We start from the raw sequence: 13118 nt of genomic DNA on the forward strand, positions 1-13118 counted from the left end.
GTGATTGATCTCCTGATCGAATGTAAATACAGAGAAAAGTGTGATTTGGGTGTTTTACCTCTTTGCAAACCTGGTAGTTATTTTCCTAAATGTCTAAAACATGCATTCCTGTTTATGCTCCACGACACCGACAGTGCAACATCATACAGTATAGTACAATTACCAAACACGTAGAAACACACACACGCACACGCACTTTTCCAACACGACATACTGGCACACTCACAGTGAACGCTCAGGTGGGACAGAAATTCGGGGGGGGGGGGGGGGGTTGTTGCCACCACATGCCAGAGCGAGGCATTTTTCACCCCTGAGGAATGGAGGAGGAACTTGAGATGGCAGATAAACAGTGAGGGGAAAGAAGAAGAAGAAGAAGAAGAAGAAGAAGAAAGCCTAAAAAGTGTTGGCAGGACAGATGTTACAGTTCTTCTTTCTTCTTCGGAAATTCACTCATGAGGAGCAGCACTCATTCCTCCCAGCAGCCTGTTTCCAGTCTCATGTGTGAAGTTAAAGGCAATATTGCAAGTGAATCAAAATAAGGCAAAAAAAGAAACATAAAATATTAAATTAAAAAAAATGTTTCCAGCCAACATAAAATGTCAGAATTGTGTGTCTGATCAACAGTCCCCTGACAATGTTGTCGCTAACACCTCGTGATTTTTCTTTTCTTTTGCTGTTTTTTTCTTTTGTTATTTTCTAAGAAGTTTTTACCCCTCTGGATTGAGTACAGGTGAGGTGTGACGATGAGATCCAGAGTGAGGCTGGACAGGTGAAAATGAGTGTGTGAGTTGTTTTTTTTGTTTTGTTTTTTTTTAGCTGTAGCGTTGTGTTTCATTTAATCAGCCAGGCATGGCGGTGAGGTGGGGGTGGGATTAGGGGTGGAGGAGGGGAGGGAAACTCAGTGGCGTCATAGCACAGTGCTCTCCGACTCTTCCTCCGACTCTGCCGCCGCCGCTTTGTTGCCGGTCGACTCGAGCAGCGCCACTGAGTTCCTGAAGGGGGCGATGTGGGGCAAGTCAAAAATACCGTCCAGTTCCATGTCGATGATGGGGATGTCCAAGTTGCAGAGAGCATCTGGCAGAGCAGAGACACAGACAGGATGTGAGGAGAGTGACATAAAAATACTGTTGGTGATTCTGGTAAAAACAGAGATGATTCCAGTTGTGGTTTCATCGATGCTGGATGATGTTGCACACAGCATGTGGGCCATCATGAGTTCAAACTATAGATACAAGATGAATAAATAAAAAAAATGCATAATAGGGATGCACGATATACATGACAGTGTATTATATTGGTTAATAAATAAAACGGCCTTCACTCTTCTGGTTTCAGGTTTCGCACCAGATGTTGAACCTGGCTGCAGGGATTTTACCGTGTGACGCAGCTGGATTCACAAGATCACACAAGAATCCACCTTCCCAAGCTTCGAGTTATACCTTCATGTCCTCACCAAAAGTTGTGCAGCCAATCAGCGTCATAGGAGGGACTACTGGCAGAAGCATCCAAGCAAGCAGTGGCGGCTCCTGAAGAGGTTAGCGCAGATACTGTGACAGCATCAGTTGTACCAGAACTGGAGAATATTTCTGCATTCAGTGGAGTGCAAAGAACGGTGCTGAAGGCTTTCTCAATGGAAAGACATCTTCTTCTGACTGGCTTCAGCAAAAGTTTGATCTGATTGGTTTCAGTTAGGCCATGTTAAACGTGATAAGAGCTTTTCACACTGCATGTTCTTAGCCCTGGAGTAAGAGTTAACCTTGAGCTAACTTCTGCTAGCCCCGGGTTACATGTCTGTTGGTACACCAACTGATGTGAACATTACAGAACCTGTCTGACTTTTTTTTTTTTTTTTTTTTAGCTCTGTTTCATACTGACACTTTTTAGCCCCTGATTTAGTTGATTTTCAGGAGATAACTCCACAAACTCAGGGCTAACCCTACTCTACAGCAGGGCCAGCAAGCCCAAGGCCAGAGGTCTGAAACCCGCGGCTCCAGAACTGCATGAGGCTCTTTTGCCACTCTCCAGCGACTCCCTGTTGCTTTGACAAAAATTAAACGGAAATGAGTAACGGTTCTTACTTGTTAAATTTTAATTTTGTGATTCTTACATTCTTCAATTGTAAAAATGTGCAGCTATACACAGAATTTAAAATTAAAAAAGTTTTAATATTTTGTAAAATGTGCGTCATAGCGTGCATCTACAGCTAACAGTTCTCTTAGCCTAGGGCCAAGTGCAGTGTGAAAAGCCCTGTATCCAGTCTCCTGCCAAGTGTTGTTTGAAAGTGCTTGCCCTTTTCCAAACAGTTTCTACAGGACAACTTCGCAGATAATTCTGTGTAACAAACCATCTGTTGTGTCAGGTTAGTACTTCAGTCCAGGACCTCGTATTTTTCATGTCTTTTGTAAACTGTTTGCTCACTTTCCTGAATGCAAATGACCAAAGAATTCATTAGAAACTGGCAGAAATGTTGTTATCGTGCATCCCCACTGCTTCTACCTGATGATCAATGACTATTAAAAAAAACAAAAACTGTTCAATACAGTGAACACTGTCAAAATTCAAAACCACAAAATCAACGTAGTTAATTATACTCATGTGTAAACTAATATATTAACCTCACAGGTGTTTGTTTGGTGTCACTTGTGAGAATGATGACGTCCACAGTGTGATGAACAACTGGACACTGCACAGACAGGAAGTGTGCTGGGGGGGGGGGGGGGCAGTGAGGCACAACATTGTGGAGTGGAGTGGGAGTGAGGTGGGGGCGGGGACTGTCAAAGCCAGGGACAGCTGGAGCAAGGCATTATGGGTGGGAATCCTAAGGGCAGGAAAGGTTGGAGGTTTTTTATGGCGTCTGTCCTGGTCTGTTTAGACGGGACGGTCCGGTAGACACGCCTCCGTGAAAGCCATGCATCGCATCAGTCTCAGCCACCATGCAAAGGCCAACACAACGGGTTAGAGCTGGACTGAACACAGCCGCTGTATGTTGGTGTGTACATCATGAGAGGTCATGTAGAGGAAGATCAGAGAGGCTCCAGACTGAGGCTGCTGCAGAGACGTGGACTCAGCATGTTCACACGGCGGCCATTTTGGATGGGAAACTCAAATACTGTTAGCAGAAGTATAATATTGTACTGCTGTGTTCCACGCTACAGGTCACCTGAACATACAGAACCTGACAAATATATGTTCCATAAATTCACTCATTTAACTGAGATACAATGTTGTGTTCTAGATAAAACCCTTGGAATATGAAAAGGTTCCCAGTAGAACCCCCGAGTGTTTTCTAGATCTAGTGGAACCATTATAGTATAGAAGGGTTCTCTGTAGGACCTCTCATTGAGGGCTCTGGGTGAAACCTTTCACAGATGGTTCTAGCCATAGCCCTTTACGTTGGGTTATAAGTAGAACTCTCTAAAAGGGTTCCAAGTGGAACCTTTATAAAAAAGTTTCATAATGAACCAAGAAGGGTTGAAGAACTGTTTATGGTTCTAGTTAGCACCTGGAACGCAGCAGTATGACATTTAAACTTCCCTCCGTGAGTGTGACATCAGAGGAAAATGGCCGGCGTGTGAATGTGGTGTGCGTCTGCTAGCAGCTTCGTCCTGCTGTGAGCTGGCTCTGTGATTGGCTGAGATGGGCGGAGGGTTTGGAGGGGTGGTGGGGAGGAGGAGGAGGAGGTGAGGCTTTAGCACAGGAACTCCTGCTTACCCTAAAAGTCCCTCTCACACATAGAACCACACTGAACCTCTCGGCTCATACCGCTGTAGGTGAGACAATAAGAGCAGTCGATAAGAGACCAAAACATGATTAGAACCCACCAGAGATGAGGAAGTAAATACAGAGTATGAAGAAGAGACACTAAAAAGATAAGTCTGGTGTTACTCTATATTTATGTTATTGACAACAAATCCCATGATTCAGTTTTAGCTCTGATACATTATTTAGCATAAAAATTATTAACTCCACTATTCTGATAATATAATCTTCACAAACCGGCAGTGGTGCATGAAGTACAAACATCTGTCAGCTTGACAGGTAAATAGTCAAACGCTGGCAGGCAGAACTCTGTTCAAACTGTAAATTTAGTGAGAAGGACATTAAATGCAAAATGTGTTGATCTGTTACAGTTATTTTATAATAGCTGGTGGTCAAACAGTGCTGACTGTGGATGTTTTCTTCAGACAAACAAGCTCGAATCATGACAATATCATTCTTCAAAGCAGACAGTAATAAATGACTTCAGATAAAGGGAGTGGAGTAAAAATCAAACTATCTTCTGTGAAACCCTAATAAAAGTAAAAGAATAAAGTGAAAGAATAAAGTTTAGTAAAAGCTGTAGTCGTGTAGTGATGTGTTGTCATCTGTTACCTGTGGACATGCTTTCCCCTGGAGACAAACCATCCAGGAGACCCGTCGAGTGCTCCAGAGGCTGGGGACTGGTGCCGGGCGTGCTGGGGGGCTGAGGAGGAGGTAAGCTGGGCCTCTGCCGGGGCGGCTTGGGGGTCGGCCTGGCCTTGGTGAGGGTCCCGGCCAGCGAGGGCGGAGAGGAGAGGGATGGCGTGGTCGCCATCTGGGCCATCTGCCCCGGGGAGCCGATGGTGGTGTAGCCCTGCGGGTAGCTGAAGCCGTAAGGGGAGGGGGTGCTGGGAGGAGTGGGCGACAGGCTGACCGGAGACGGCTGACCCGTTGACTGGTCGGACATGGCTCCTGTCTGGCAGTAAGGGGGTTTGGGAGGGATCGGCGCCAACTTCTTTGCTGCAGAGACACCAACAAGGAAAAGTAGATTTTTGTTATGTAAATATTATGAAACTGCAGTGATTTTTAGCACCTGTTGTTTAGAAGAGTCACTGCTGGAGGACAGATGGAAAATAATTATATAAAGAAGAGTGTTCTCAGCTCTCTCCCAAAGCTGCAGACGTGATGTGATTTAAAACTTATTATTTGTCTCTGTGGTTTAATTAAAGGACCAATATGTACGGAAAGCTTTTTCCACCAGTGAAAGGAAAATATCCTCATAGTACGACATAATTATGAGATAGAAAGTCGCAATTATGAGATAAAAGTCATAATTATGAGCTAAAATGCTGAAATTATGAGCTAAATGTGCGTCCCTGTGCTCCACATGTTCAAAGCTGTTTTTCAGGTCTTTCCTGTAATAATTATTTTCATTACTGATTAATCTGTCATGCATTTTCTCTATTAATCAGTTTGTTGTTTGCTCCTTAAAGTGTCAGAAAATTGTTAAAAACATTGATCAGTGTTTCCCAAAGCTCAACAGGATGTCCTCAAATGTCTTGTTTTGTCCACAACTTGAAAATATTCAGTTTACTGTCAGAGAGGAGAAAAGAAACTAGAAAATATTCACATTTAAGAAGCTGAAATCATACAATTTTTCTTAAAAAAAAAACAATCAGAACAATTAATCAACTATCAATTTATTATTTTATTTTATTTTATTTTACTTATTTTTTGTATCCCGTTACATGTAATCTGTTACCCCTGAGCGTGTGTTATTACCTCTCCTCAGGGTGTGAGGGCTGTGCTCAGAGTGCTGCGACTGTCCACTAGAGGTCATCGTCCCCTGGATCCCCTTCTGTCCAATCACAGGAGACAGCTCCTTGTTCTTCAGAGTGCTGAGGACACAGTGAAGGAGGAAAAAAAAAACACAGCCATCACAAGCTGCTCCGTGTATCTCACTTCTCTTTAATAACATGTCAACCCCGTAAAATATGAGAGCACCCATAGTTCAATGTCACATTGTCACTGTCGCAGGCGGACATGTGGAGTCTATACTGCGGTGCAGCAGAAGCAGCTCAAACAGCCCAAATAAACCCGAATAGCTTAATGGATTTTCCTTACTTTTACAGCGCAGTGCAGCCAGAATGCCAATGGGAGGAAGGCCTGAAGGTCACAGCGTAACCAGTTTATACTCAGACTGACTGTCAGCAGATGAGGCATGAATGGATGATGGGAGCAGTGAACATCATGAGCATCTCTGGGCTTCATTCCAGTGTCAAACATGGTAGTGTCATTAACTGACGTAGCTGTTCATGTTGTTTTGTTTCACAGTAAGGGTACGTGAATTATCATGACGCCATGAATTCATTTATGTGGTACTTCATGAACTATCAGGGATGTTCGAGGACTAACGGAACCACATGATTTAATGCAGGAACAATTTGTTAATTAATAAAACGACCAAAACGTTTCAATCATCAAGATTTCTCAGTTATTAAAGGGACAATTTGGATTATTTTGACGTGGAGTATTAGTAGTAGTATTGAGGATGGAAGATGGTGCTCGACATGAAAACTACATTCTTAGAAATAAAGGTTCTTCCTAAAGGGTTGAGGTTCCACCCAGAACCATTTTAGCAAGGTTTGTCAAGGGTTCTTTGTAAGACTAAGGGCTGTATTAGATTACCCTAGATCACCCAGATAACACTTTTTGGAAGAAAATCCAAGGTTCTTTGTACCATAATATTAACGGGTTCTCAGTAGAACCCCTTGGGTGGGTTCCAGATAAAACCCTTGACGTATAAAAACGTTCTCTGTAGAACACACTGAGTGTGTTCTAGATAGAACCCTTGGAATATGAAAAGATTCTCACTAGAACCTCCTGGTTGGATTCTAGACAAAACCCTTGGAATAAAAAAGCATTTCCAGTGGGACCTCTGAGTGTGTTCTACACCCTTGGAATCTAAAAGGTTCTCGGTACAACCCTGTGTGAATCTAAAAGGTTCTCAGTAGAGCCCCCTGGGTGGGTTCTAGACAAAATAAAAAGGTTCTCAGTAGAACCCCTGAGTGTGCACTGGTGTTGGTTCTGGTTAAAACTCTTGGGATATAAAAACATTCTAGGTAGAACCCTTAGAAAGGGAACAGTAATCCTGATGATTGAAATATCTTAGCTGTTGCATTAATTAACATGTTGTTGTTATACTGAGCCATGAATGAGATCTTGTTGATTCGTGTTCCTGTTCATGAATGAACTCATGTTCTTTCATGCATTAATTCCTGTATGAATCTATGATAATTCATGTTCCCTGGCTGTATCGTGTGACCAACACTCATCATTGTGTTGTTTTTGTTCATGGTTAAGGTCTGATCTTGCAGTCTACCACTCAGGGCTGACTGGGCCCACTGGTATGACTCATTAACGCCCACTTTTATAATGGTATGCACTGAAAGCTTTGAATTTCCTTTGTTGCCTGGCAACCGGCTCATGAATATCCTGGCAACATGGAAAGTTATGGATTGCATTCATGGCTATTAAATTAAAGATGGATCTGATAATGGCACTCCTAAAGAGCATTGATCTCCATGACTGACTGATGGATACACAACTGAGGAATGAATAAGACAAAGAACAGGGCGGCGCTGCTGGGAGTGTCTTAATCTCACCCGTCCCCGTTTCTCCTCCCATCATGCCTCTGTCATGTTTCTTTGTCTCTGTGGGGCCTCTCTTCGTGTGTGTGTGAGTTGTGTTGGAGTACGAGTTCGAGTTGAGCAGGTTCTGTATTTACCTAGTCAGCTTGGCTCCTCTCTCCCGGCTACAGGCACAGGCTGCCCACGGAGGGGGAGCAGATAGGGGGGTGTTGGGGGGTTTGGGGGAGCCCAGGAGCAGATCGTGACGAGTAAGAACGAGCGGGGGTTTGATGTAAAGGGTGGAGGAGCCATTCGTTTCCGACGGGGTCGCATGCGAAGCGTCGGGGAGGGAGCCCTGTTTGGGCAGGTGCAGGGAGTTGGGTTTGGGGTTGGAGTTGACGTCAAGCTGCTGAGGGGACGGGCAGAGGGAGTGGGGGAGTGGGGGTGGGCTGTAGCCGGAGCGGCGTGGAGGAGGGGACGGGCCGGGAGGTACGGACTCGGGACCGGGAGCGACAGGACGCATACACGGAGGTGCTCGGGTGTAGAAATGGTGGTGAGGGAGTGAGAAAGAAGAGCAAGAGGAGGAGGAGGAAGAAGAGGAAGAAGGGTAAGGGGGAGGCGGCCTCTCCTCCTCAGGGGAGGGGTAGGCGTAACAGGAGTCCGACCAATTGGAGGATGCATCATCCGAGCTGTAATGATAAACATGTCAATGTCTCCAGACGTTGAAAAGCTGTTAAAGTGATGAATTCATTAGACGTGAAGAGAAGTGGGATGTGTTGGTCTGTGGGTTTAAGTTTGGTCCATCATGAGGGAGGAAATCAGGCGAACATCAACTGACCCTTTCTAAGTCCCGCCCCTTTTTGGAACCTCAGTCAACTTTCTGCTTTCCTGTTTTCTCTTCATAGATATGCTATTATGCTAGCCCTTACAGTCGCATCCTAAGCAAGCTAATGTTAATAGTTAGCTAATCTACATTAATTGTTAGCTAGCCAGTTAGCGTTTCTCTATAGCAAAACACTAGCTAACTAGCTAGGTAACAATCATCAACTGTGGAGGTCAGTAACCTTTGCCCCCTCTCAGTGGCTCCCAGTGATTTTGACAAAAAAATATATGGAAATGAATAGCAAGTATTGTATTATATAAACCTATTGTCACTCAGCCTTGCCTCCGATTTGTCCTAGTGGTCATTCATGGAACTGCAGCTGAAAAAAAAAACCCCCACTAACCTACAAGCCACCATTATAAAAGAGGCATCTGTAAAACTGTTGACAGGACGCTGCAAACTGCAAACGAGGTCAATTATGACTCTGTCTGGTTTTCTTTTCAACATAGGTGAGCCTGGCTCATAGCTAAATACAGGAAGCAGAAAGCAGAGGTACCAAACTCTCTCAACTGCTACTGAAGCACTGAGCAAAAAGGGGCGGGGCTTAGGAGGGGTCAAGTATTGTGTCAGGGAGGAAAAGTGAGTGCTCCAGGGGGGAACAGTACAGAGGAAGTAAAGAACAGGTGCCCATGAGAATCTCTTGTGGTTTTAAAATCACGATAATGAAATAAAACAGAAAAGTCAGTCACCTCATCCATTGCAGGGCCTTGCGACAATGGACAGTTATGCTGTTAATGATGCTTGGACTAATGGCAAAAACAAAACAGGCATATAATTCATGCACATGCAGCAGTGAAACATTTCTACTGAACTACAGATGAACTTTTCCCCAACTTTTTCCACATTTCATTATTATTATTATTATCATGTAAATCCAACCAGAGAAGTGAAAATCTTATGATATACTGTATCACCACTCAGGCAGAAAATTAAATCTGAATCCACACAAAGATGAGAGAAAGTAAAGAAAAAAAAGAAATGTGAAAGAGCAATCACAGAGTTTGAGATGACATGCTTCATCAGAGGTGAGACAGCAGGGGTTCACACGGAGGTGACGTGGTGAGAGGAGGAGCATTTTGTGATGGGGGGGGTAGAAACAGAGCAACAGACAAGAAAAAAACGTGGGTAAAGAGCAGACAGCGCCGTTCTGGTGTCAGGACGCAGCAGCACACGCGGCTGGGAGGGAGCAGCAGCAGGTGGGGGAGGGAGGGAGGAAGGTGTGTGACGAGGGGAGTGAAAACAGGAGGGGGGGGGGGGGGGGGGCACGACAGCCTTACCTGGCCCGGTCGCTGCTAGTGGGAGGAGGGGTGGGGGAGGGGGAGAGTTCCCCAGGCTGCTCGGGGATGAGAGCATCAGTGGGCAGGGCGGGGGGATGCACGCTCGGTGGCGTGGAGGAGCATTTACGCGTGGTGGACGAGCCCCTGCGTGACACCCAAGAAGTGTCCATCACCCTGACACCCATGCTGCAGTGGGACAGAGATGCACAGCCAATCAAATCAAGGGAGGGGGCGTGTGTGTGGTTCAGGGGGGGTTCAGGTGTCCACGTCCTGAACACACTGTCAGGGGTTTCCCTGTCTGCCTCCCAGGGGCTCTGCACTCCACCCACACAGCCTAATATGGGTTTACTTACCATCCTCAGCATGCAGAAACAGAGAACATTTCATCCACAGTGTCTTCTTTAAATGTGTAATTCCCCTTTAAAATGAATCATTTTCCTACATGACGACGTATGAATGAGGTGAAATGTCAAATCTTTTCATAACTGCAACACAACTGCAGTTTGGATGAAACGAACAAGAATAAGATGCAAGTTACGGTCCTGTGGTCAAAAAATGAGTAAAGAACTAGTTTGACATTTTGGGACACTCCCTTATTCACCTTCTTGTCAAGAGTTAGGTGAGAAGATAGACATCACTCTCACGTCTGTCCATTCAAAATGAAGCTGCAGCCAGCAGGTGGTTAGCTTAGTGTCACAATGTGTCAAAATAAAACAAGATGGTGGACCAAAAAATGCAGACAGGTGAAGCAGAAACAGTTAAAATGTTTTTAATTAAGTAAACGAATGAACAAAAAGCCTTACGTAAAGACAGTCAGGTCAAAACCAGAGTCCAAAAAAACCCAAATGAATCCACACAGGGCAAAATGAGGAACGCAAAGTCCATGAAAATGAGTCCAAAGTCCAACACATGAAAGCAAGATCAGGAGAACGGAGGATGACACACAAGGGTGCCGAACTGACACAGAAACAGAGAAACACAAGGACTAAATGGACAAGCAACTAACAAATGGTGTTAAAAAAATGGCAGGAAAAGGACAAAGACAGGAAGTAAAGTCAAGACACATGAGGGAGGGCCAGGTCTGCAAAGTAAAACTCCAAACCATGACACTTAGCTTAGCATAAAGACTGGAAACAGGAAACAGCTAGCATGGCTCTGTCCAAAGGTGATAAAGTCTGCCTACCAAGACCTCTAAAGCTCATTAATTAATTCTTCCACAAGAGGTCTCCCTCACATTAAAACATTAAGTTGGGAACACACATCCATATGTTACCTGACAACAACACATCCACCAAAAAGACCATTGTTGGGACAAAATTACCCACACTGTTAACTAGCATCACAACTAGCTAACTTTCTGTTGTAGCAGTTCATTAGCTTGATGTTTCTATTAAGAAAAACTACTACAGTCATTAAGTTATTAACATTATTTGCAGCTAATTTCTGTTTTGTTGCTCTGGAATAATTTGGAATTATTATCTTGTGACACATTAATAAACTTGTATCATGGAAAACTGGACTGCATCTCCAAAATAGTCACTGCTGTTGTGATTTTGGATGAAGAAATATTAGAAAAACACAAAAAAAAACACACTCTGTCCACTGACTGTGGTTATTACAACAGTGAGATGATGCTGCTGTGTTTGTCAGACTGTTTTTACTTTTGGACGGAGCTGCTAACTGTTTCCCCAGCTAGCTAAGCTATGCTAACCAAGTGCTGGCAGTAGCTTCATATTTTTTGAACGCAGAGAGTAATTAGCAGAGAGTAATTAAAGGGATAGTTCACCCAAAAATGAAAATTCAGTCATTATCTACTACCTCTCGTGCTGATTGAAGGTCGGGTTTAGTTTTTTTTAGTCCACAAAACACTGCTGGAGTTTCACAGGAAAACAGTGTTGCAGAATCTCCCAGACAATGGAAGTGAATGGTGACCAGTTTACAAATGTAAAAAAACAACAGAATAAGAACATAAAATGCCTCCATACTGCTCATCTGGTGTAATCCAAGTCTCCTAAGGTCCTGATATGCCAAGTTGACTAAAGAAATATTATTTACACCATGTTTTTAGCCTGATTCTTCACTGTGGATCTTTAGCTTGGACCCACATTCACGTGCACAAGCACACTGTCTGAACTGGGTGTGTGTGGTGTGACGGGGTGCAAACAGCATGTTTATCTGTTTGAAAACTGGTATTTTGTGGACTAAAGAACTAAAATGGATCTTCAAGTAGCATGAGGTTGAGTAAATAATGACTGAATTTTCATTTTTGGGTGAACCATCCCTTTAATATGACAAAAAAAAAAACAAAAAAACAGGAGTTATCTTAACTATGTAGCTGGCTAACACTAAACAACAAGAGGCTGTTGTACTCACAGGCTGAACAAGTTTGTCCAGTGCCAGAAACTGCAAAGATGCTACTTATGCAAACACAGAAAGAAAGGCCCCCTTTGTCCACGTCACCCATTTGTCCCCCTACTGTGTTGGAGACATTGAACTACAGGAGTCCAAGTGTGTCACTTCATTAAACAAACACACAAACACACACGTACAACAAACGACAGACACTTCCTGCAAACGTGCAGCTGAGACAAACAGATGATGAACAGACCGATGAGAGGATGACTGGAGGAAAAGGATCTATACTGTACCTTTGTATCTTCCTAATGCTGCACAGTTAAAACAGAGACAAGCACAATGAGGACAGGAGTAAGGATCATGTAAGACAAGAGTCTCCCCGGGCTCATTAACAGCATCGTTATCAAAGCGGCAGAGAGGAACTTTGGCAGGACAAACTCTTAAGACAAGAGCCAAGATGGAGGAGCAAACGGGGAGGCTGGCCTGGCAGGGGGCTGCAGGGGACGAGAGTCACGCTGAGTGTAATGAGGAGAGCGATTTGAGGGGCGAAATGTGCTCTCCCCGGAGTGCTTCAACCACGTCAAAACCCAGAGAGGAAATTATCGTTTCATTTAGCCCTAATTAGGTCAAATGTTCCCTAATGGATATGAGAAAATCCCCAAAAATAAACGACTGCAACTGCAACGTGGTTAGTTGTGAGAGTAACAATCTGGTACATTCATGCTTCACACTGACAATTTAATATTCATGGTGCAACTGCAATATTCACACTATGTGGCAAAAAGTTCCTATTTTGCATGCTCTGCAGGCCTGCATCCTGCCCTGCACGTAACCTTGTGTGTCCACACTACTTTTAAATTATTCTCACTGGTCAGATTAATGTTGAGGTTAAGTGCAGTGTGTGTCCTTCATCTGGTCCTGCTGGCTACAGAGGATGATGGGAAATTATGATTTGACATAACGTTTTTATTCCTGTCATAATCGGGCACAGATTCCTCAGAGCATCAACATCAATTAACTTTGGGACAGAGGTGGGAAAAGTCCACACATTCTGTACTCAAGTACAGATACGAAAAGATAAAAAAAAAAAAAAATACTGATAAAAGTAGAAGTACTGATTCAACTTCCTTACTCAAGTAAAAATGGTCTTGAGTCTGAAATGTACTCAATGTAAAAAGTCGTCATCTGAAAGAGACAACCGAGTCTCTGTCTGTCTGTTTAGTCTTGTTACGTCTT

General features: G+C 43.9%; 1 protein-coding gene across 4 annotated transcripts in view; it reads right to left on the bottom strand.

Moving 5' to 3' along the window:
• Positions 1–657: 657 nt before the first annotated feature.
• Positions 658–13118, bottom strand: part of LOC146312328 (rho GTPase-activating protein 44-like) — a 102414-nt gene continuing 89953 nt past the window's right edge. For 2 of the 4 annotated variants that reach the window (XM_084741690.1, XM_084741689.1), the window contains exons 17-20: positions 12176–12193; positions 5521–5636; positions 4372–4758; positions 658–1074 (exon numbers count right to left, since the gene is read on the bottom strand). In XM_084741690.1, the coding sequence (XP_084597816.1) occupies positions 908–1074; positions 4372–4758; positions 5521–5636; positions 12176–12193 (688 nt within the window). In that variant the 3' untranslated portion in view covers positions 658–907. Of the gene's footprint in view, positions 1075–4371; positions 4759–5520; positions 5637–7525; positions 8057–8939; positions 8997–9527; positions 9714–12175; positions 12194–13118 lie in introns of all 4 variants that reach the window. The other 2 variants (XM_084741692.1, XM_084741691.1) reach the window with 2 other exon arrangements.

Source organism: Lutjanus erythropterus, chromosome 17, assembly GCF_056507025.1.
Source record: "Lutjanus erythropterus isolate fLutEry1 chromosome 17, fLutEry1.hap2, whole genome shotgun sequence".
NCBI classification, from domain to species: domain Eukaryota; kingdom Metazoa; phylum Chordata; class Actinopteri; order Lutjaniformes; family Lutjanidae; genus Lutjanus; species Lutjanus erythropterus.